General features: G+C 44.6%; 1 protein-coding gene across 1 annotated transcript; it reads right to left on the reverse strand.

Annotated features, from left to right (window-relative positions):
- Nucleotides 1–13071: 13071 nt before the first annotated feature.
- Nucleotides 13072–21346, reverse strand: ODF1 (outer dense fiber of sperm tails 1). Its single transcript, XM_069466164.1, has 2 exons — nt 21024–21346; nt 13072–13540 (listed from the first exon to the last, which is right to left on the reverse strand). The coding sequence occupies exons 1-2, from the start codon at nt 21344–21346 to the stop codon at nt 13072–13074; spliced, it is 792 nt and encodes a 263-aa protein (XP_069322265.1).
- Nucleotides 21347–25714: the final 4368 nt, after the last annotated feature.

Consider the following 25714-nt stretch of genomic DNA (forward strand, 5'->3'; position numbering starts at 1 on the left):
CTAGCATTGGCCTGCATCAGGCCAGGCATAGAGCTCGTTCTTGGCCATTATTACGCGTGGAAAATCTTTCCAAGTGGATGACGTTTGTCCTCCACCTTGCATGTTCCTTAATCTTGTCATCACAAAAAAAGTTGCATGAAAGGTTCAGGTAAGTCCTAGAAAAACTTTAAATTCCTTCCAGCTAGTTACTGTACCCCCCAATTAAGAAGTGCCACCACTCGATGAGAGATGTCATTACCGGGGTTCAAGCGCCTTAAGCGCTCGCCAACACTTGCTTGGCAGAACCGAGGAGCCCTGTGGCGGCCATGAGCATGCACGCCTCTCCTCCCACTGCAGGGAGCTGCATTGACCGACAGCCCGGGCTGCCCGGCTCCGAAATCCTGCTCCTGTTTGCCCCGAGGCCACGCCTCCCTCAGGCTACTTCCGGCCAATGATGGGGCTCGGCAGGGCTATGGAGGCGGGCCTATTGCTAGGGGCGTGGCCTCCTCTGGCAGGTGACGGGCTGGAGGACCCCTTGACAGCCATGCCAATCCTTAGACTGCAGGGCCTGCCTTTCTTCCCTCGCGCCTTCACTCAGCATCAGATCTGCGTTGCGGTCTGAAGCCACACTCTCACAGCCTCTTCTGGCTCCCTCCCAGGCTCCTCTCCCAGGTGTTTCCCCTTATTTCTTGCATATTTCATGTTGTCTCGCATCTGCTTCTAGGAGGACCCAGCCAAAGAGCTTCTTCCCATTGAATGCGCTCACTTTTCCTTTCGGAGCATATCATTCATCTAGATAGCAAATATTAGTTCAATTCACTTCCTGTACTTAAGCTGTGAAATGAAGCATATAAGGACAAATGATTTAAGCGTAACCGTTAAGACTTCTTCCTACATTAAAGCATCAACTCTTGTTTCAACTGCAGTTTAACTTTTTTCCCCCCTGAATTTGGCACCTGCCACTATTCAGTCTGATTTTAAGATCTCAAGTGGCTGTTGAGTTCCCTTTGTTCTTAACTCTCCCTAGAAACTGTGAACTATTTAGAAACAAAAACCCAATTGCCTTAAAAAATATATAAGCAATGTAGTGACATTATGGGCACAGTGTATTGTAGCTGTAGTCTCAGCTACTGGGGAGGCTGAGGGAGGAGGGTTGCTTGAGCCCTGGAGTTCAAGACCAGGGCAACATAGTGAGACCCCATCTCAAAAAAAACCAAAACCTGTAGCCGCCCTCCCCCAATATAATGACATTAAAAGTAATTTAGAAGATACAGGAAGAGAATTTCCCATAATGCCATTGTCCTAACACAAGAGCTGCCATTTCAGGGGCCCCCTCCCACTTCTTGCTCTCTCCAGAGCCCTGATTTCTCTAGAGGGTTATTTACAGATCGCCTGCATTAGGCACGGGCTACGGGCTCTTATTCCTGGGCGCACATCAGAATCACCTTTGGAGGGAACAGGAGGGAAGAAAAAAAAAAGAGAGAGCGAAAATTACCTCTAGAGCTTTTAAAAATGACTGAGGCCTAGGCCTGAGCTAGATCTTCTTAAACCTACATGCTTTTTCCTTCCTTTTTGAAATCCAAGTGCAGAATTGCATTGATCAGTCTTCTCAATATATAGCACTGTACCTTCGTCAGTGCATTCCTAGTGCCTGTCTTTTTATTTTATATGTTATTTTTGACCTCTTCGTCTCTCATCTCTACTCCCAGCCCACTATTAGGGTTACCCGGTGGATTAAGGGGTACCCTTAAATGTGCATCAGTCCTTATAAATATGTACTGTTGTTTGGATATATGTGTTTTTAATGTGGATTAAATTTCTTACCTGTTCTCCCTCATGCTATGTTTTAAGGCTCTATCATCATTGATGTATGAATTCTGCAGAGCAGCCCTTGCTTCTTACTTGCCATTCTCCTAGTGATGGCTGCCCACGTGGCCTTCAGCCTTCTGCTGGCAGCAGTTCTGCAGTGAGCATCCTTGTGTGCATGTCTCCCTGTGGGCCTGTGTGAGAACCCCCCTGGACGCATGTTCTAGTAGTCCTCAGCTGGTTCTTGTGCATAGCCAGTGTTAAGGACCACTGCTGTCTGCCAACAAGTTTTATGATCTTTTAAGGTTTTCTTCACACTTCTCTCCTATAGGATTGATTCCTTCCAAAATAGAATCTAAGATTCTCAGACTACTTTTTTTTAATCTTCATAAAAATCTCCCTTCAAGGACTCAGAAATACTAAAGTAGAAGTGATGAATTGCATCTTGGGTTTTTTTCTCTTTGAGACAGGGTCTGGCTCTGTTGCCCAGGCTGGAGTGCAGTGGCTTGATCACAGCTCACTGCAGCCTCAAACTCCTGGTCTCCAGCAATCCTCCCACCTCAGCCTTCCAAAGTGCTGGGATTACAGGTGTGAGCCACAGCACCTGGCCTGGATCACATTTTAGATGGCATTTATACATGGCATTTATACAATGGCAATACATTTTATATTGTCAATGTAACAAAGTCCCGCAAATTTAGTGACTTAAAACAATGCAAATTTATTTTCTTACAATGTTGGATGTCAGAAATCCTAAAATCAAGATGTCTTCAGGACTGCATTCCTTTTACAGACTCAAAGGGAGAATCCATTTCTTTGCCTCTTCTGGCTTCTGGAGGCTGCCTGCCTGGCTTGGCTTGTGGCCCCTTGCCTGACATTACTCTGACTTCTGCCTATCCTCATATCTTCTACTAGATGGGACCCTCCTTCCTCCCTCTTCTAAGGACGCTTGTGATTACACTGGGCTTGTGTGGATAATCCAGGATAAATTCTTCATTTTGAATTCCTTAACTTAATCCCACATGCAAATTGGCTTAATACTTTTTACCTTGTAAAGTAAGATAGTCACAGGTTCCAGGGATTAGGATGTGGACATTTTGGGAGAGGGGGACATTATTCTGCCTACCATATGACAACTGAATTTTTTCATTTTAATTTTATTAGCTTATTTATTTATTTATTTATTTTAGATTTAGGGTCTTACTCTGTTGCCCAGGCTAGAGTGCAGTGGCATCATCACAGCTCACTGCAACCTCAAACTCCTGGGCTCAGGCAATCCTCCAGTCTCAGCCTCCTGAGTAGCTGAGACTACAGGCACATGCCACCACACCTGGCTAATTTTTCTTATTTTTTGTAGAGATGGGGTCTTGCTATGTTGCCCAGGCTGGTCTCAAACTGCTGGGCTCAAGCCATCCTCCTGCGTTGGCCTCTCGAAGTGTTAGGATTATAGGGCTAAGCCACCAGGTCCTGCCTATTAGCTTTTTTAAAATTAAAAAGTAACACATTTGTTTTATGTTACAAACAATACAAAGATGTATAAGAAAAAATGTGATGGGCTTAGCCTACCCTCCCCTAATAACTCCCGTCAGGTAAACAATATGATAAATTTGAATTGGATCTTTCATCCACACCCATCCTCACACATGCAGATCTGGGTATTTTTGTGTTGCGTGGTCGTTGTTTTACAGAATCAGGATCAGATGTGTTAATCTAAAACTTTTTCCTCTTAACGTATTATATGATGGAATCCCTCCAGATCAGTCCATAGGGATCTTACCCATCATTTTTGTTAAGTAGTCGAATATTCCACAAGATGAGCCAACTGAATTGATTCAGCTAGTCCCTTATACTCAGCTGGTTTCCCATTTTCTACTTCTTGAAACAAAGCTTCAATACCCACCCTTTTGTTCGTATTCAGCCGGGGTCTTATTGCTGCAAGGTGCCCACAGTGGACTGCATCATCCAGAGATGTGGACATTTTTAGTAGGTGATGCCAGATTATTTTCTAAAACTTTTAGTAATATACTCTCTTACCAGCAGGAAATGAGTGTGCCCTCTTTATTGCAAAAATAGCCTCCCAGCCAGAGTGAAATAGTATCCCCCTTCATAGTTTACCTAATTTAATGTGTGAAAAAGAGTATGCAGTTATTGTTTTAATTCTTTTTCCATGAAGACCACAGTGGTTGAGGTTTTTTTTTGTACACTTTTTAGCCACTTATATTTCTTCTTCTATGAATTGCCTGCTTGTATTCTTGCCCATTGTTTTTAAATTTTATTATTCTAAGATAAACTTTATTTTTAAGAACAATTTTACAGAAACATTGCAAAGATAATAGAGAGTTCTCTTATACCCAACACCAGTTTCTGCTAATGTTATCCTCTCATATTAGTGTGGTACATTTGCAATATGAGAAATATTAATTATTAATATGAATATAAATATTAAATATGAGAAAATATGAATTTATTATTGTTGACTAAAGTTTATACTTTTGTAGGGGCAAAGGGAAAACTTTCCCATCACCCTGTGAGGGTCTCTGAAAATCAGCTGACAGAAGGCAGACTAAGAGGAGAGAAGGCACAAATTCATTAACGTGCCGGGGGAAGGGAAGGGAATCATTTTCTTGGGGTTTCCTTAGTTTTTACTAATGTCCTTTTTCTGCTTCAAGATCTCATTCCAGAAGCCACATTATATTTAGTCATAGGTCTCCTTAGGCTCCTCTTGGCTTTGAGTTGAGTTTCGAAGACTTTCCTTGTCTTTGTTGACCTTGACGGCATTCTGAGGAGTACTGGTCAGGCGTTTCGTAGAATGTCCCCGTATTGTGCTGTGTCTGACGTTTTTCTCGTGACTACACTGGTGTTATGGTGCTTACCAGCAACGTGACTTATTGCTGTTGGTGTTGACCTTGATCACCTGGCTGAGGTAGTGTTTGTCAGGTTTCTTCATTGTAAAGTTCTTCTTTCCCCCACTTTCCACACTGTACTCTTTGGAAGGAAGCCGCTGTGTGCAGCCCACACACACTTAAGGAGAGTTATACTCCACCTCTTTGAAGGCAGAGTGTCTTCATTAATTATTGGGAATTCTGCATGGGAGAGATTTGCATCTCTCTTCCTCCACTAAATTATTAGCATAGATGCATGGATATTTGCTTTATAGTTTGGGTTATAATCCCATACAACTTAATTTTGTTACTCAAATTGTTCCAGCTGTGACCATTGGGAGCTCTTTTTGTTTGCTCCCATGTCCCCTTCAATGTGATTTTTTTTTTAAACACTCCCTTACTTTCCGACACTACAAGATGCTGCAGGTTCCTCGTGTGTATTTCTTGCCCCAATTCTAGAATCAGCCATTTTCCCAAGGATCCCTGGTTCCTTTAATTGGAGAATGGTATTAAAAACCAAAGTCTGGGTACAAGATCTGCTCAATGCTACTGGGATGTCGTTACTTGAAGGCCCATTGATCTAATAGAGCAAGGAAATATACATATCTATAAATATTTCTATATGAATATGAGCTCATTTCTATGTCTGCACCTCTAATCTATTACCACATGGATCACTCTAGCCTCCTCCCCTTGCTTATTTCTAAATTCCTGCTTCAATGGTGAGAAACCTGGCTCCCACCATCCATTAATATTTACTCAATTGTTTCAACTCAGTATATATGTATAGCAGTATCAGAATTGTTAACCTGTACCCTGATGGGGAAAAGCTTTTATCAACGAGAGTACAGTGTTTATGTGCAGTTCCTTTTCCCGTTAGCTTAGGGACTTTCCTCGTTTCCAAAGTTCCTTAGGTCAGCACCTTTCCCCTCACACCCTTCAGCGAGATGTTTGGATACATTTGTGACAGATTCTTTCATCACAATCTCATTCTATTCTAGAATCCTTTGACCTCCTAAATGATTTTTTAAAAAATTATACATTGAGTCACTTTGTGCTATAAATTTTCATGGGTTTCACCTTTAAAAAATCCCCTGTGCTTTAAATATTCAACCCTCTACCCCACTCCCATCAAACCCCTGGCAGTCACTGATCTTTTTATTACCTTTATAGTTTCCAGAATGTCGCATCATTGAAATCATAAAGTATATAGCCTTTTCAGATTGGCTTTTTAAAGTTTAGCAATATACATTTAAGTTTCCTTTATGTTTTTTATTTGTACCTGATAGCTCATTTCTTTTTATAACATGATATTTCATTGTATGTATGTTCCAGTTTATTTATCCATTCACCTATTGAAAGATGTCTTGTTTGCTTCTAATTTTTGGAGATTATGAATAAAGCTGCTATAAATGTTCTTCTTGCCCATTGTAAAGTTGTTTTTCCCCTGGCTTTTAAATTGTCTGCTAAGGATATAGGCTTTATCAAGTTTCAACTATTTTTTCTAGCCTATTATTTCTCTACTGACTTTATGATTTTTGCCTCCCAATATTTAGAAATGTAATTGAATATATCTATATTTCAATTATGGCTTCTGGATACACTGTCTTGCTTAGATTGCATTTCGCCACCCCAAGGTTAAAGGATGTTCTTCTGAATTTCTCTTCCATTACATATTAAGAGAGCATGCACAGGTTTAAGTAAAAGGGATGGAAATGCTGAAGAATAGCAGAGGGCACAGGGGGCTAGTGACTTAGGGCTATGCAGCACTCTGCCTCTTAATCCTGAGTGGTCCATCACCTGAGCTTTCCAGGATCGGCTCCAAGTAAGAGTGTTCATGCAGTCTCAGCAGTCAGTGTAGTTCTGGGGGCAAGGAGCTATGTGGCCTGACTTTGGAGAAGAAAATCCAGAGCCCAGGGTTGTTTCCCTGAACCCATCCATCCCATTCCTGTACCCCTTTATTTTTATTTATTTATTTATTTCTTTGAGACAGGGTCCCACACTGTCGCCAAGGCTAGAGTGCAGGAGTCATCATAGCTCACTGCAACCTCAAACTCCTGGGTTCAAGCGATCCTCCTGCTTCAGCCTCCTGAGTAGCTGGGACTATAGGCGTGTGCCACCATGGCCGGCTAATTTTTCTATTTTTTTGTGGAGACAGGGTCTCGCTCTTGCTCAGGATGGTCTTGAACTCCTGACCTCAAGCGATCCTCCCACCTCAGCCTGCCAGAGTGCTAAGATTATAGGTGTGAGCCACTGCGCCGGGCTCTCCTGTACCCCTTTATTTGTGTGCTCCATATTTGTCTCCCTCCCAGACTGCAAGCTCCATAAAGTTGAGGACCAGATCTGGCTTTTTGATCTTTGATTCCTCAATGCCTGGCATGATTCCCTGAGGTGAGGGCAGAAAAACAGGCAAGAAGGAAGGAAGGAAGGAAAGAAGGAAGAAAAAAAGAGGAAGGAAGGAGGGAGGAAGGAAGGGAGTGCTTGTTATTTTCCATTAACTCTGAAATCCCACTTTCAGTTCTCTGGCCTGTGTGCCCAGGTGGCTAACCTCATCGAACTCCATCATCAGCTCCCTCTTGCCTTCTAGTGTCTCATTGGAGTTGGCCAATCAAGGAATTGGAAGCTGGGAGGAAAGAGAGGTGGAAGTATTCATTCCTCTCACTGCGCACCTGCTGGGCAGTCCTGGCGGGGCAGCATCCTTCTACCACCTGGCTCTTGTCCAGCAGCTCCCAGTCCAGACCTTCAGCATTTTTGCCTTGGACACCAGTAACACCATTTCTTTCCGTCTCTGGGCCCAGTGCAAGAGCAGCGTCCCTCTGTTGTTCGTTGCTTGTGCATAACATGCCTCATTACTCACGTGAAGCTGCCCACACCTCTGTAAAGTCACTGCATTAAAAAGTCTTTCCAAAATCCCAGCTGAGTGTACTCTGTTTCCTGCCTGGACTTTCACAGGTCCCTAAAGGGGAGAAAATAGGGAGAGAAGCAAAGGGAGTCTGGAAGGATATGGGCTTCTCAGAAGAGCTTAATGAACCCAGAAGGAGAAATTCAACTCCCCAAAGACTGGGGAGTAAGTTCTTTGTTATCCCCCTCATGGAAAGGACTTGAGTGAGGCCCATCACCATGGGGCTGGCTGTCCTGTCAGTGCTTGCTCCTGTCCCAGTAGGAGTTCTTGATAAGGTGGCTTTGGGGTGTATCAGGTACATGTCTGTCTCCCACACTGAATTGAACACTCCCCAAAGCCAAAGGCGCACGCTTAGCCATGGCTGCATCCTGCCCAGCCTCTCGCAGGCTGCCGGCCACAGGTGGTTCCCATGTGGCTTCATGTGAAGGAGAAATAGAGGCTCCTCCCACAAATGAATTCTATGGGTTCCCCCTGCTAGAATCCACCCCCTTCCTCGGAGGTAAAACCACCTCAGAAGCCCATGGCCAGCCCCTGAAGGCTAAAAAATATTTGACACTGATGAAACCGGAAGATGACTAAGCTGCTGACTCAGAAAACCAACTTCCTCTTCCAAGAGAGTTGCCTAATCTATTGTTTTGCTCAGACAAATCCTGGCCTCATGCTTTCCTCCGCTTTTGCATGGTTCTCCAAGGGTGCCAGCTTGTCTCTGATGCCTTTGTTGTCCTTGTACCGTTTCTCCTGTCGCTGTTTCAGTTGTATCTGAAGGATCTGTGCTGGCTCCTTAACACCTCGCTCGGGAGACTCTGACCACACACCAAAAACACGAGGGGACCACAGGCTCCCATTACCAAACCAGGATATGGTCAGCTGAAATCTTGGTAGTCTCAGAAAATCTGGAATACATCCTCATTATATTTATAGAACCAACACTAAGCCTTGATCCATTTCAATTAAAATGGTTTTTTAAAAACCACAAAAATAATTGGAAAGAAATAGTGAACAAAGCTTGTTTGTGTCCGACTGTAGTTTATTTCTACAGATGTGGCAACCGTATTTTGTTCTAAAGCTGTATTAATTCCAAATGTTCTATTAGTGGAAACATTTTTAATGCTGAATATTGTGATTTTTTTTATGTTGTATTGTTTTCAATAAAAGCAGTTATGTGTATAATAAAGTATGATGTTTTCTACCCCACTATAAGACTTTTCATCTAAAATCATAAACCAGATCAGAGCACCAGCTCAGCTCAGCCCTGGAATCATCCCAGCCTAGGTGTCCGACAGTGAATGAAGAAACCTCTGGAAGATTCCAGCCCTCTGGGCCTTCCCAAACGGGGCAGAAACAAAGCATCTTCACCATGTCCTGTCTGAATTTCTGACCTATAAAGTTCATGAGCATAACAAAGTGGTTTACACCCTCCCCTGAAATTCACAGACCAGAGAGTAAAAGTCTTTTTAGACCGTTTCCTTTAGTTTGGTGCATGAAAATGCAGTCATTGCTGATGTTGGAGTAGAAAAGAAGGGCTATCTTCCCCTGGAAACTTCAACACTAGAAATTCCTGATGCGTGGTGGTCCCCAGCTCACCGAAAGCGATGTTATTCCAGCCCTGTGGGGCCCTTGCATCTCACTGAGGGTGCTCTCTACTGTGCAGAGAGAAAGGTGACCAACTGCAAGAGATTCTAAGTGGTGGACCAGTGACTGCTGGATTTCAGGCACCCTGCCTGGCTTTCTGGCTCCAGGACTCTTCCTGTCACTGACACATTCTCTGAAGCACACCCAAGGCCCTGGAATCACGGGCTCCGCCATCTGTCCAAAGCCAGGTTTCCAAGCCTGCAAGGGGTGGTAGTACACCCACTGGATTTGCTGACCTTCGCGTGACTAAGGTGGGTACCAGGGCTTGGTGTAGCTTAGGGAGAGGGGGATCTTAGTCTGATTGTCAAATTTTATACATCCATCAGGATCCAGAGGCCTAAGCAATGGATGTATCTGTTTTTGTTTTATATCTTTAGAGACAGGAACTAATACTTACTGTACATCTCCAGCCAGGAAAGAAGTGCTTCTGGCTTAGCGTTAAAAGCAGTTGCTCCCTGAGGATCACTTCTGAGTCGATCTTCCAGCCCGGATCACAAACCATGTGACCCACCCAAGCCTCTGTTGAACACTGTGTTCTGTCAAAGCCAAAACCCCTACAAACTTCACTGGGATTCATCTGGGTCACCCAGCAACACCCTCCCGGCTTACTTTTCTTACAAGTCCAGTCTTCTGGTTTCAGTATCAATTTTAGCTTAACTTTCAGTTAAATGTCCTCAGTCAAAGGGCTAAATCAGAGTGTCCCAAACTTCCAGCCTGTGACACTCATAGGCACCAGAATGGGAGAGGAAGAGAGAGATGAGAGAGAGAGAGAGAGAGAGAGAGAAGGAAACAGAGAGACAGAGACAGAGAGAGAAGAAGAAATTTCTGTGTAGGAAATTATTCCACTAGTTCTGAGGACATGAACAATTCACTAAATAAAACTATTTTACAATGACTGAAGAGTAGTCAGCTGAGGATCTTTAATATCATTTTATGAAATACCACTACATGAGTTTTAAAAGAAAACAATACACGATAGCCACTGGGTACAAATCCCCCTCTATCCTACACCTGAGAAAATTTTGATTCATGATACAATTAAATAGCTCTTCAGCTCTAGAATGCATTCCATGAACACCAAGAAGTGCAATTATCCTCCTCTCCAACCTTATTTCTACAGTCTTTATTAGAAGGCAGCATAAGTGCCTGATTTATAAGTTCATTTATTCCACACGTGCCTCCCTCATCTCCCAGTTCCCATCTGGGCCAATTTCTAGCCTCCGTCCCTTCCAGAGGCACCCCGCACTCCTGTCTCCCACCCAGGTAGATGGAGTAGAGTGTTTATAGTTGGATGCTGATCTGCAAAATTGTATTAAAGGCCACAGCAGAGCTGTCCAAGCCCAGGGATTCATTTGACCAGCCAAAGATAATTTTGGAAATAGCAAATGCTTCTTTTTTTTTTTTTTTTTTTGAGACAGAGTCTCACTCTGTCACCTGGGCTAGAGTTCCATGGTATCAGCCTAGCTCACAGCAACCTCAAACTCTTGGGCTCAAGCAATTCTCCTGCCTCAGCCTCCTGAGTAACTGGGACTACAGGCATGCGCCACCATGCCCGGCTAATTTTTCTATTTTTAGTAGACACGGGGTCTTGCCCTTGCTCAGGCTGGTCACAAACTTCTGACCTCCAGTGATCCTCTGGCCTCGGCCTCCCAGAGTGCTAAATGTTTCTTCTTTCTTCTCCCTGTGTCTACTTCCTCCCTGTTCGCAGGAACCCAGTTAGCTCATGGAATCAGCCCTGCTCTGTGTCTTTCCTCAGGGCCTCGGACAGGGCCCGCGCCCAAGCCTGACCTGCCACAGCCCTTCTCTGAGGTTGGAGGGCACTTAACATCCACACCCTACAATTCAGTTCTTGATCACAAACTGCCAAATGCTTTGACAATTATATCACGGGGTTGGTCTTGCCTTCACCTACAGAATTTCTGGAAAGGTACTTATTGACAATAGCTGGTGGCACTGTGTGTCGCCCAGAGCAGGTACTCAGTGGATAAACTCTTGTCTCTCTAGGAAGCCATGAGGCGTCATGCAAGGCAGTGATGTCAACAATAAACACCATGGAAATGGCTAAGGCCAGTCTGGAAGGGCCCTCTGGCCTCTCCTAGCCCTCATAAATTCAGTTTCTGTGGAACTCTCTACCCTCCATCCCAACTTCCTCCACAGTACCCCTTCTGGAATTTAGTTTGAGGCATTTGTGAAAAGGGTGCTTTTTCTCTTCACCCCCCTGTAGCAAAGCATAGTACCTGGCATTTAAAATGATAGTCTGTCTGGCCAGCTGATGGATGGATGAATTGCTTGGGCTGACAGATAAGAAGATGGGTCAGTGGGTGGGTGAATAAAAAAGAATGAACTGTTCCTACGAGTGCCCCGGAATGGCCCCTTCCACAGGACACAGGCTTCTACATGTTCCAGGGGTTAAGACCCCCGTGGGATCCCATGACTCTATACAGTGAAATTTTTTCATAATCATTTTCAAAAAATTTATAACTTAGAGAATAAAATATTTATGAATATGTATTCAAAACATGGCAAGACATTTTAAGGGTAACTTAAATTTTTGGAATGTTCAATGTTTTTAATTCACACCTGTAATTAGAGGCCCTAACTAAAAGCAAAATATGTTCGCTATCACCATTCAGTATTCTTCAACCTTGAACTTGAAGGAAAGTTTTAAAGAAGAGGCTGGAAGAGCCTTAAGATCCTGTCTAGAGCTTGTCAACCTTAGCTGCATGCTTGAGTCACCTGGGGAAGATTTGAAAAGTCACAATACTCAGGCCGCATCTCAACGCTATTACATTAGACTCTGGATAGGGGACCCAGACATCTGGTTTTTAAAACATTTTTGTCTTAAATTGTTTTAGTTTTTGGTTTGTTTTTGTTTTTGTTTTGTTTTGTGTGTTTTGTTTGGCATCCATATTTTTAAAGCTCCCCAGGTGATTCCCATGTGCGGCTGAGAGCCACCACTTTAACCCACACGCAGCTGAGACTGGTGAATAGATTCGCTTTGCAAACTGGAGGGTATTATGTTCCCTCTAAGAGTCAGGTTTGAAACCAGCCAGTGTCCTCATTCTGATCCCTCCCCATCGTCTTGTTCCTCCTTTATACTTATTTCTGTCCTGGTGATGAAAAAAGGCTCGCAGCTGTGTTCATGGGTTCAGGCGATCTATGCTACCATCTTAAGAAAGCTGTGCTTTTCCACTCCTGAACTTTGAACTGAACTTCTGTGCCTAAAAGCAGTTTCAGGAATTGAGAAAAGGAAATAGTTGCAATAAATCTTGAAGAAGTCGCAAACCACCCTGAACTAGAGCGGGCCAACCCCCCAAATTACAGGAATGTTGAAAAATGACAAGCCACATGGCCATTCCGCCCTCGGTCAGTGAACGTGCTCTCCTCGTCCCCCGCCCCCCGCCACATATTTTTTTGATTCTGGTTATTGCCCAGTAAAAACCTCAACTGCACTGTGCTTGAGGAGTCACTCTCCCTCCAAAACTCCCTGCTGTGATAGCTTTGAAAAAGTGTGTGTCTTCAACCCTAACTACTCTGTCTCTGCTGTGCCAGTTTGGTTTCTGGGTCAGGCCACTTCACTGGATCATCTGGAAAACCAGTGTCTGGGGATGCCCTTGGATGTAGCTGGGTGTGGAGGAGGGCACTGGAGGGCGCATCTCACCATCTCATCTTCCATTCCCATCCGTTAATTCTTCCAGAGCTCCCATAGTGGGTTCAACAAAAAGACTTTCACGCAACACCAGCAGATTGCAGTTATGTATTCAGTTGCCTACGTACTTGAACAACAGGGGCCATGGGAAGGGGAAGAGAAACACTGGAAGAGCTGCCTGGCTGGAGTACCTGATTTCTACATACGTTCCTACACACACTTTACAAAATCATCTTCCTACAGGAAAATCGGCTTCCACAGGGATAGCACGGGTTGCAGGGGTCACATGGGCTGCAGGGGCTGCAGGGGTTGCAAGGGTTGCAAGGGTTACAAGGGCTGCAGGGGTTGCAGGGGTTGCAGGGGCTGCAGGGGTTGCAGGGGTTGCAGGGAGAAGTGCAAGGGTAGCACGGAGACTCGATCTTGACACAGCTGCCGAGTCCGTAGGAGTACGTTACGTCTTTCTCATCCACACATGGCGGCAAGCTGAACTCTTTGCAGATGTTCATGTAGCTGTACTTTTTCGATCCCAGGCAGTCGTACCTGTTCTCCCGCTCGGCTGACACACATACCTTTCCGTCCTTCACTCGAACTTTGACTTGATCAGGTTCAAAGCCACATACGTTCACTGATCCTAAAATGTTACTGCTACAGCAAGAGGAGGCCAGAATTCTATTTGTTGTTCTTCTCAGTCTGGAATTGAGAACAAGGAAAGCATGGGAGGAAGCTCAGAACTCAGAATTATTTTGATTTCTATTCTTTTGAAATTGCAAAAGTTAACACTGGTCTTTGTGAAAACTCAAAACGTATGGAAATATATAAAGTAAAAATTGAGCGTCCCCGCATATGAATCACATTGCCCCACAGGTAAACCTCTGTTAAACAGATAGGGGCTTGACCTTCCAGATCTTTCTCTTGTATTTAAATCCCAGCTCCTCCTCTTACTAGTTATGGAGATGGACAAGTTCCTTAACCTCTCTGTGCCTCAGTTTCCTCACCTGTAAAATGGAGATAATAATACCTACATCATAGGGCTCTTGGAGGATTAGATGAAATTATGGAATTTTACTTAACTCTGTGCTTGGCACATTAGAAAGTCTGCTAGGCCGGGCGCGGTGGCTCACGCCTGTAATCCTAGCACTCTGGGAGGCCGAGGCGGGTGGATCGCTCAAGGTCAGGAGTTCGAGACCAGCCTGAGCAAGAGCGAGACCCCCATCTCTACTAAAAATAGAAAGAAATTATATGGACAACTAAAAAAATATATATAGAAAAATTAGCCGGGCATAGTGGCGCATGCCTGTAGTCCCAGCTACTCGGGAGGCTGAGGCAGGAGGATCGCTTGAGCCCAGGAGTTTGAGGTTGCTGTGAGCTAGACTGATGCCACGGCACTCACTCTAGCCTGGGCAACAAAGTGAGACTCTGTCTCAAAAAAAAAAAAAAAGAAAAAAAAAAAGAAAGTCTGCTTAATTATTACCATACTCATTATTATTAGAATTACATTATATATAGACAGAGCTTTTTTTTAAAAAAAAAAATGGGACATAACTAAAAAGATACCATTTAAAATATGCATTTTAAAGATGGCTGTCAGCTTTAGAACCCAGCCCTGCTGGTTCACAGAACAGGTGCCGCCACTGGGCGATCGCACAGAGACTCAGCCTTAAAGTTCCTTCAAGAAATGACATGGCAGGAGAGCCCCAGCCTGGCTCTGCCCCTCGGGGCCTGGTTCCTCCTGCTGCTGGGAGGCTGCTCTAGGCTCTGGACAGCTGGCACCAGCAGAGGCCCAGTCGGAGGGGAGGGGCCCCGTAGAGCAGCTGCAGAGTGGCCTGCCAGTGGTGTGCCAGGTCAGGATGCCACCGGCGTGCAAGAGCTGACTGTGCACATCTCTTCCCAACTCCTCATTCAGTGACTTCATGTTGATAACTTACGATCAGTCATGGTCATGGTCAGGTTTTGCACCATGGAAATTGAAAAATGCTACAAATCAGGACCCCGCCCCCTCCCCTGCCGGCAGAGCTGGTGGTTAGATAGCACTGCCATGGATCCTAAGCAGCTGCTGTTTGGCATCCTGCTGTGTAAATCCTTAGTGATAAGAAAAACAGCACCTCACGCTAATTGATCAGTTAGGATTCACCAAGAAAAAGTAAAGCAATGTGCCTAAGAGCATAGACCCTAGACCTGGAGTATCTAGGTTTAAATCTTGGCTCTGCCAGATGGACAAATTATTTAACTTCTCTATGCCTTAGTTTCCCCATCTGTAAAACTGAGACAATAATAGTAGCCTACCTCATTGTGTTGCTGTGAGGCTTCAACTAGTTAATGCATGAAAGGTATTTATGATAGTGCTTGGCACATGGTTAGGATGCTAGGCTTTTGCCTTTTTTAAAAAAAACAATTTGTTATGGAAGGTGCTAAGCATGTTAAAGCCATTATTTCATTTAATTTTCACAACTTTGTGATACATATGTAATTATGACTGTGTCACCTTTTTATGTTGAATTTTGTTTGTACATTTATTTCTTTTGTTACATAAGTTATACAAATTCATTGTAGAAGACTAAACAAAAATATAGAATATTTTAAAAATACCTATAATTCCACGTAACACTTAGCATTTTGGTATTAGACCTTCTTTGAGGGGGGTGTGTGTGCATGTGTGTGGGGGGTGTTATTTCTATATACATATAGAAAGAGAAAGAGTTTTGTGTGTCTTTCTATGAAATCATGCTATGCATACTGTTTTTTGTCTGTACTTTTCATTTGGTAAGCCCTAATGTGGTTGGTTTAACAGGGTGAGTGTTCACTATCCTTGTACTGAAAGTAACAAACCAAGACTCTTAGTGGCTAATTACAAAATGATCAAGTAGAACTCAGTCCCAGAAGACACTGAGGCAAACAGAAACAACTTGTGTAATACCGCCAGAGGACTGTAACAGCCATTCAGCTCCATTTCCACCCCAGCCCCATGGAACCTAGGGGTGTCATGGGCATGGCTGTCTTTCTTGCCCTGCATGTGCCAGGATACCCTTGGCTATACTAAGGAGAAAGGAAGGGAATTTGGGCCTCTGAAATCTTTCTGTCTGTGACGTAAGCAGAGGAACAAGCGCTGTATCTCTCTGGATGGGCAGAGAATAGCTCACAAAGATGCAAGGAACCAGCCCAGACTCTAGACACGGTGCCCTCTCTGGATGGGTCACAGGCCAGAGCAGCCAAGGCCAAGGTGAAGCACGGAGCAGGATGGGCGTTATCCGGGGGCTCTCAAGAACCTTGCATGGTATGTACATGGGCTGAGAGTCAAACTTCTGTTCAGCTCAGACCTTCCCGTACGAGATGAGAAACATCAAATCCTGCCATGAAGATGGAGCTAGGCCTCACAAAGGAGGGCCAAGGACCCCAGCAAAACTGCTGGTGGCCCCAGCCAGCTGTGCCATCGTTGGTTCTGCCAGACAAAGCCCCCCTCCCTCTGTGCGAGCTGGATCTGGGAACCAGATCGATAAGCCCAAGTCAGCTCCCAGACCCATCTCCTCTAAGCAACCTGAGTCCCAGAGTGCAATGTCGTGTATTTTAATGCTTGCTTTCCTCCTTTGACTCTGTTTTTGTCACTTTGGCTCCTCTGGCTCTGCGGAAGCTGCGCAGGGGTCTCACAGGGGTGAATCTTGAGAAAGTTGCCTAAAAAGTCTCGGGCAGGTCATGCTGCTGCTCTGCTGCTAGGTCAGTGGTTAGCAGTGAGGGGTGTGGGTTTAGGGGAAATGCAGGTGCCACATTTCACTCATCAGACTCAACTCTCAACTTGCAACTTGACTCCTGCCCGGTGATGTACCCATCCCCCCACACAGAATTTTCCATGGCTCTATGGGGCTCTGAGCAAAGGGAGATTGCCGCCTATACTAGTTACCATGGGGGCAAATCTTAGCCACGGTAAACATGGGTTAAGTCAGCCCCTTTGGTTCTATGCAGAAGCCTCTTAGGAAAGCTAGGGAAAGCCAACAACAGCAGTGCCCGTGTCTGTCACTGTGTGCGGCCACCTCTTCTCCTTGTTGAAGTTGAATTTCACCTGTATGTACAACCAAGCTCCTGAATACGAAATATGCTGACCACAACGAAGAGCTATACAGTCAGCCATCTTCGCCAATGTATAAATCAGAGTCCACTTGGTCATGAATGAAGTAATAAAGACATCAGAAATGCCTGTGTCTGCCAGGGAGCCAAGGGAGGCAGGCCTTCCTCTAGGCTTCACTGGAGTACTTTGCTTTTCCTCCTGAATTTAGCCCCATTCCAAAGACCCAATTGAACTCAATTCCTCCTTTCCATCACATCTTTTGCTTTCTCTTCTCCTTTATTCTCCCTTTCTCTTCTTTCCTTCCTGCATCTTCTCTCTTCTCCAGACTTTTGGATTGTTACTGAAGACAATACCACTCAGCAGGGAGCTGGGTAGCACGGCACATGTGCATCTGACTCCCCTGCACAGCTACCAGATGGCTGGGTTTCAGATTCAGTAAGTCAGGGGTGGAGGTGCAAATTTGAATTGCTAGCAAGTTCCAGATATGCTGCTAGATGCTGGTCCAGGAACCACACTTTGAAAACCACTGACCAAGTGGTTAAGCTCAGGGATTCCAGATTCAGGCAAATACAGCTTCAAGTCTTGGTTTTACCACCCACTAGTGATCAAGACCATTGCCCCTGGATCTGTTTCATTGTCTCTAAGATGACCATGACAATATCGCCCAATGGGGATGTTATAAGGATGAAGTGCTAGGCATAGGGTTTGACTGATACAGGGTAAGACTTCTTTATCAGGCTGTACCAGGCTCCACCTTCCATGGACTTGTCCTAAATCTGTGGCTGTAAGTGTTGCATTATTACATAATGATATCAAATCAAATAATAGCAATGCACTTGGCCTAGATGGGCAGTGACACCTACCCTGCAACCATGGAGTGATGAGGCTCCCAGAACTAAGGGTATGAAGAGGTCAGGATGACAGGGGCTGCGGTGCCCAACTCACTTCCACCTCTGCAGAGGACGTGGACAGAAACAAGGGGGCTCTCCTCTCTGTGGGAAAGTCAGCATTCACCAGCTAGAAAGCCCCAAGGTTCCTCTCTGCCCTCCGCACAGTTTAGCTATGCTCTGACCTCTGGGGAATTTCTCTGAGGGCTTAGACCTGGGCGAGCCACCACTGAATCACAAAGAGCTCATCATGAGGCCTGTCATCAGCCTCACCGTGTAAGAGTGGATTCAATGAAAACCTCATACTAAGAGCTTGAATGGGGAATCAAGAAGAGAAATGAGAAGACAGATTTTGAAGTTTTGATGATGCCCTTGGTGTGGGGATTTTTAAGGGAATTTTTCATTGATTTCAGGCCAACCACAGACACACTTGGGTGAGCGGACAGAAACGGTCTCAGGATTAGTTCCCAGGTCCCAGTCCAGGGTGCAGCTGCAAATCAAGGTTCGTGTGTTCACCAGGACTGGTGCCAGGCATCAGAGCCACACGGACATCCATTAATAAACTCCTGGGGCCAGGATTGAGGAGGGGCTGGGTTTTGTTTGTTTCTCCAGCTTTAGAGGAGAGGACAGAAAAGCCCACGAATGGTGGTGGGGGTGGGGATCAGATGCAGGCTGAAATCGGGCTGATAGCGTGGCTTCTCACAAAGGAAACCAACTGGGTTCCCTTAGTCCTAAATCCAGCAGAGGAAGGAAGAGTCAGGGGCATTGCTAGTGCTTGGGGTGCAAGAGCTAACTGGGGGAGGAAAAGGAAATATTAAAGAAGCTAATGCAACAAAAGTGTTTACTTGGTTCTGTACTAAGGAAGACACTGCCTAAGGGTCCTTTGAAGTAGCTGCTCAATGAACAAAGGAAATAGATCGGAGCGTCTATGCCACACACGCATCAGAAATAACATACACTCGGGAATGCTTGAGAAATGTATGGGGGAAAGTTGGCCAAGGCTCCTTGCCAGTTTAAAGGAACACCCAGAGAAAGGGCGGATTGACTCTCACACAGAAAAACAATTTCAATGGGGTGGAGGCAACTACAGACGAGGGAGTCTTCACATTCTCATTGGGCAAAGAACCTTCTGGACAACACAGTCTGACATCTGAAAGGACATGTCATAACTAACCAACCCCTTAGCATTCTTTAAAGGGGTGAAAGGTCATGTGAATATGAGTTCTAAACTCAAAAGGCCTTGAGCAAGATTTCACACTAAAGATTGTTTTTAAGAAATTGAATCCACACGATATTTCTGGGGCTATATAGTTATGAATCAGAGCTAGCTTACAGATAAGAAAAAAGAGGCATTTCATTTGCAGAACAAATATTAGCAGTGGGAGTCCTCTGGGATTGGGGCTAGGATCATGGCTTAACATTTTCACCCATATTCAGGCAAATTGAATATTTAGGTTTGCAAGTGACACTAAGCCCTTCTGGATAGTGAAATGTCAAGCTGTCAGAAATAGAGCACAGACATTTCACAAGGTGGTATGAATTGGGAGAAAAGTGGCTGGGAAGAGATAAAAGGGGGTAAGCCTGAGGTCATTTCTAAAATGGACTTGGAATTATCAGTTCAGAGATCCAGGAATTAATGTAAAGACATCGCCAGCTTCACATACTGCTGCAGGCACAGAAAAAAATTGGCAAAGACCCAGACACTGTCAGGAAAAGCTTCAGAAACCAGAGAAAGCATTACCTTTTGTCTCAACTACACTGCCGAGAATTAAGCTTGAAGTTGTGTCTACGGCACACTAAGAAAGAGGGATGCCCGAAGGAGGCATGAAGAGCCCAGATGGCAAAGGACAGAGAGAACTTTTCACCTGCAGAATCTGGGAACAGCAGAGCAGCCAGACCAAGGCTGAAAGGACTTGGATCAAGGGTAATCCAGTACTCAAAGGCGTGGGGAGAGTGGACACAGGTCTGCTCACAAGGAATCCTCAATTTGGACCAAATATTAAAAAGAGTCCCTGCCTCACAATGTGAGCAATTTACGTAAATTGCTTCCTTAAAGGGTAAAAATCAACACTGGTTCAAAAAGAGTGTAGATGAATTTATAGGTGACAGCCCCATCCCAGACTGTGGGAGGTCTGTTGCTGAGCTTTGATTGTCTGATGACCTAGACAATAATTGTCCTATTGCCCTTTCCAATGAAACATGACTATCAACTGTTGTCAAAAGACTGTATCTCTGCATCTACCTACCTACCTACTTATCTATTTATCTGTGCCCATCTTTTAAAAAATTTACATATTGAACAGTTTTTCTGTACCTTGTTTTTGCACTTAATACATCAATATGTAAAAATGCTTCATCAATCCATTTTACATCTACATATTATTGATATATTCATACTATATATGTATGGATGTACATCATTTATCTAACCAGGGACAGTGCTTTCACCCAGCTTTTTCATCAATATAACCGACTAAATGGCATATGTAGAGAGTTAGAAAAGGAAAGCTTCCTCCATGCATTAAAAAATGTAATTAAAAACAAAATGTCTAAAAAGTGGGTTTTAAAAATTACCCAATTCAATTAAAAACCCTTTCAGGTCTATTTTGAAAGGTGTGACTTGGTCCTCTAGTTCGTTTGCACAACCCTTGCTAGAGTTGGATTGGGAGCCAACAGGATAGACCCAATTCCAGAGGAATGTTGAGTTGTCTGGAGTAGGGGGATGGGAGAAAAGCGTTCCTACAAAGCCAAGGAAACGCCTCTATTGTTCAATTTGCTCCCCCTGCTCTTAAAGCCTTAGGCAAACATTAAGGATTTGATCAATTATTATTACTTCTCCTGTAGTCATTTTCTGTAAGTCCAAATATACTCAAATCACTTTCCTCATAACCAGGAAAAATGTTTAGTTTGCTGCTTCCAATGGCTTTTTAATGACACCCCCTGTTTCTTCCCCTCATTAAAGCCACATTATTTATCACATTGGCACTCCCGCTCTAAACCACCAACGACCTTGCCAATCGGCATCATTACACCGTCTTTTGAGAATCTTACAATTCCCATTACGACCTCGTTTACTCTTCTTTTCTTAAATTTTTCCTAAGTCACCAGAGTCATTATCTTGAACTCTTTTAATCTTTGTTGAAGTATCAACTGTCACATTTTTTCCCCCTTACTCCAAATTATAAGGCTAAGATACCAACTGTAAAAGTCTAAAAATAAGTTATTTTACTTGGCAATCTCTCTCTTTTCATCCTCTATGGCTCTAATGGCTTTCCTCTCCAAACTTCTGAGAGACGGGCGAAGACAGTAAAGCTTGTAATCACACAGGCAACACGGGTAGTAGAGATCACACAGGCCACAGGAGCGCGATCGCTTGGAGTAGCACAGGCAGTACGGGTACGGGTGCAGGTCGCAGCAGCAGTATGGGTGCATGTACAAGTCGCACAGGCATCGTGTGCTAAATTCGTCGATGCATCTCAATTGCCTCAGTTCTCTGTCCACCTTCCTAATGTCCCTTCTAACGCTGTCCAGAAGACAGCTCAGTGCAGCCATTACAGTCACACCTTATTGTTTTGCGAGTACCTTTGGGAAATGGCACTCGGGGGAAAAAAATTGTTCTAAGCTCTTCTCAGAAGTTTCTTTTAAAAATAAAGGAGGCCCACATGATTCACTTACTTTAAGGCCTGTGTTCTATGACCTCACCACCCCCTGAGTATGTCACAGTCTTCTGGTTGCCATGTGAACTGCACACAGTCATGGGCTTCAGAGCCCCTCCTGGGAGTTACAGAGCTACTCTCAGAACCACACTGATGTTGAGATTTCACTCACTTTGAAGTGGGATGGGTCTCCCAAGCAATCACATGGGGTTCATGGGGTTAACCTTGAATGTCCTTGACTTGTGTGCGCTTTGAGGACAAGCCACGGCTGTGACTGTGCTTGTTGAACTTGGTGTGGGCCATGGCAGGAGCTGCCTGGCTCTGTTTCTCCCCCCACTTCCAGCTCTAGCCCTCCCTGGAGACTTACCCTTTCTCCTTTTGCTGTGGGATTCATTCTGGCTCCAGGCAGGTAGAAAATAAAGAATGTTCTCCTGGTTCTTCTCCTACCAAGTCATCCTCATGTCAGCCTTTGTCCTTGACCTTCTGAGTCCCAAGTCTCTGAGTCCTGCCCATTCTTTACTGGCAGGGGTCATGGTTATCCTGGTTATCCTTAGTTCTCCATTGGTGGTGGTGGTGGTGGGGGTGTGGTCTCCCCTTAAGCTCCCATCTCTCAGTGCTCAGGGTCTTGTCCTTGGTCACCACCTCCCAGCAACTACACCTCTGGTCTCGCATTCAAGCCTCCAGATGGCTTGTCCCCTAGTGCTTCCCATGTGATTGTCCTTGTAGCCAACTGCCTGGAACCCCCACTTGAGCCACTTTCCTTTGCACTCAGTTGGGTCAACATCCTGGACCTCTGACTCAGCCTCAGACCTGGCGCTCGGTGCTTCTCCTCTCTGGTTCTTCCCCTCAAACCGCTGCCCAGCTCTCAAATCCCCCCTGCATGGACTAAAGCACAAGGTGCTTGATCACAGGTAGCTGAAAGTGACGTGAGAGGGAGACAAGGGCCAGGTGTGAAGGGACTTGTAGGTCAAACTAAGGACTTTAAACTTTACTTTGAGCCCAGTGAAGGATTGTCAATATTCTTTTCTACTGATAGAAGTGGAAAGGTAATCAGACAGCCACACCGAAGGTCAATTGCCAGGGGACAACAGTAGAGGTGTCTTCTGCTGCAGGACGAGAGACAACAAAAGTTTCATGGCCATGAGACTGGCCAGGAGGAAGCCAGCCAGACTGCCGCCCCCACCTACACTCAGGCCTCACCCAGTTCTTTCTTCATATTGTGGCCAGAGTGACTTTCACGTATAAATCTGTCACCACGCAGCCTTCCCCACCCCTAACCCACCTGCCTTATCAGTCTTCAAAGTCTTCTCTGTCCTCCTAAAAGAAAGACCAAAATCCTAATGAGGTGTTGAACAGTAGGGCCTCTGCCTTCTTCTCCCATCAGTATTACTGTAATTCATTAGGCTGCAGCCACAGCGGCCTTCCTTGAAGGCCACTCACTTCCTTGAAGACCTTCCTCACTCCTTCTGATTCATTTAGGACTTACACGCTGTTCTGTCTGTCCCCCACGCCCTGGATCTAGTTAATGCCTGTGGCACCCTCCAACTCTCCTCTTGCATGTCCCTTCCTTGGGGAAGCTTTCCCTGTCCCCCAAACTAAACACTCTCCTAACTCACTGTACATTTCTTTTATAACATTATTTGTATGTTTCCCCAAATCAGAGCCAGGAGGGCAGGGACCTTGTCTATTTTTGCTCCCCAGTAGATACATAACAAAATGCCTGGCACATGGTGTGTGCTTAAAATTTGTTCACCAAATGACCAAATAAGTGAATTTTTTTCTTTTTTTTCTTTTTTAAATAATAAAGAACTGTTTTTTTTGTGTGTGGTTTTTTTTTTGTTTGTTTGTTTTTGTTTTTGTTTTGAGACAGAGTCTCACTCCATTGCCCTGAGTAGAGTGCCTTGGTGTCAGCCTCGCTCACAGCAACCTCCAACTCCTGGGCTCAAGTGATCCTCCTGCCTCAGCCTCCCAAGTAGCTGGGACTACAGACACACACCACCACGCCCAGCTAATTTTTCCATTTTTAGTAGAGATGGGGGTCTCACTCTTGCTCAGGCTGGTCTTGAACTCCTGAGCTCAAGCGATCCTCCTGCTTGGCCTTCCAGAGTGCTAGGATTAGAGGTGTGAGCCACCGTGCCCAGCCCAAATAAATGAATTAAACAGGATTTTGTGAACAGAATAAGAATGGAGTGAGGGTGGAATCAGTAATGACTTCCAGGTTTCTTAGCTTTGCAAACTCGTGGTGCCACTAATACAAGAAACACAGGAAGAAAGTAAGTTTGGGGGAGCTGGTGAACAGGAGGTGCTAATGACAATTTAAGGTAGAGATGTGGAGTAACCTGTGGATAAGGGGGCTGGAGCTTGAGGGAAAGCTTGGCTAGAGACATGTATTAGGGAGCCCCAATTCCATAGGTAGCTGTAACCCTGGGAGCTGGCAAGGTCATGCAGGATGGAAGAAGAGGGCTGAGGCACACGCCCGAGGAAAAATAACTGGAAATGGAGGAAGTAAAGGAGCTCATGAAAGACTCAGAGAAGGAGTAGTCGGAGAGGTGAGAGCCCCTAAGTGGAAGTCCCTGTACTGCTAGACCAAGTGTGGCATTCCCAATGGCTCCCTGTTCCCCAGTCTTGAGCTAGGAAGCTCCTTTCTGTGCAGATAAAGTATCTTAGCAAAGAAAACAAGTGTCCCTGGAGGTGTTAGAATGGGAGGCTGGCCCCTTGGGTCACATGGAATGAGTCAAAAAGCAAAGTTGAATAAATACTCCTCTGTGGACAAATTCTAACCTTTTTCAAGAGCGATTCTACTGTGTTTTAATTCTGAGGGGTACACTCTGTTAATAGGAACATGGCCTACTTGGTCCTGAGAGTTAATTGCAGTTGTGCAGATTTCTCTGGCTCCAAGTGATAGACTTCTGAACTCTTTAGATCACCCTGAATTCTATCCCTTGGCAAATGTCAGCAAAGGTTGAAATAGACAGGCTCTCAGTTTGAGATTGTTAAGTACACAAGTTCAAGAGCTTAAATACACACATCTGTATATACACGGCACATTATTAAGATGGTTATATCTATATGTGAATGTGGATTCTTCCATTATCTCACCTGCCTAGTGATTTTACTTTCCATCATGAAGTACAGGCAGTCCCAGGTTACAGACGGCCCGACTTAACAGTGTTCCGTACTTACAAATGGGCTCCCAAGGCCCCCCATAAGGAAAATGTATAATTAAATAAATAATTCGGGACTGAGTTTTTTCCTCGCATGTAAACAAACCTGCGTGATGTAAGTGGTTCTTTGACGCAGCGTCCTTGTGGGTGAGGCTGGTCTCATAGGTAGAGAAGCAGCCAACAGAAACACAAGAACACAAAGAATCGGAAGATCCACAGCCGAAAAAATTTATGACAAAAGAATTTAGCTGAAGCCTTTCGTCTCATTTAAGCAGGATTTGGCAAGCTTGAGAAGCAAGATCCTAACAGCGGTTTACAAAGGTTTACCATGCAGTTAATGAGAACATCAGCTGCTATGAGGCCATTTATGATGAAAAGAAAAAGTCTGTGCAAACAACCCTAGAAACCTTTTTCAAGAAACCAACTTCAGTGGTCAGCTCCCCGCCTCCAGCAACAGAATCAAATCCTGACTCTCCAGCACCGTCCCCTCCAGCACCGTCTCCATCATCGTCTTCCAATGAATGGCAGCTACATTTCTGAATCAAAAACACCCCTATGCTCAGTCCTCCAGCCAGCTGATAGCCTGAAGGGCTGCAGGACTTTTCAGAGAGTCTCAGCCAGCAAGGAGGCTCTCACCAGATGTGGCCCTTCGACAATAGACTTATTCTAGATAGATAGTTTCCGAGTAAAGAAAAACAACAACAACAACAACAACAACAAAAAACGAAAAAAAAAAAAAGAAAAAAGAAAGACAATAGACTTGTCAGCCTACGTAACTATAATAAATAAATTTCTTTTCTTTATAAATTTAAAAAAAATAGCCCTTCCAGTAAACAAGAGATTGATGCAACATTAGATGTTGACCTTTAATATTCTTTTTTGAAATTTCTCCTATCTCCTATTTAAATTTTGTGTGTGAGTTTGTTTTTATGTTGTTTGTTTGATTTAAAAGGAGCAACATAGTTTCTGTAACTTATGATTACAGTACAGAACTACTATTACTACAGTATGACACTGTATTATTATTACCACATATGAGCCATTACAGTATTGTTATTATTACCACATATGCACTGTTCATCAGGGATCCGAGTTACATA

Source organism: Eulemur rufifrons, chromosome 3 (assembly GCF_041146395.1).
Source record: "Eulemur rufifrons isolate Redbay chromosome 3, OSU_ERuf_1, whole genome shotgun sequence".
Lineage (NCBI taxonomy): Eukaryota > Metazoa > Chordata > Mammalia > Primates > Lemuridae > Eulemur > Eulemur rufifrons.

Coding starts and splice junctions, on each gene's coding strand:
- ODF1 (XM_069466164.1), bottom strand. CDS start 21,346: ATGGCTGCACTGAGCTGTCTTCTGGACAGCGTTAGAAGGGACATTAGG. Junction 13,541..21,023: donor GAAAAGAGAGAGATTGCCAA/GTAAAATAACTT, acceptor TCTCAATTCCAG/ACTGAGAAGAACAACAAATA.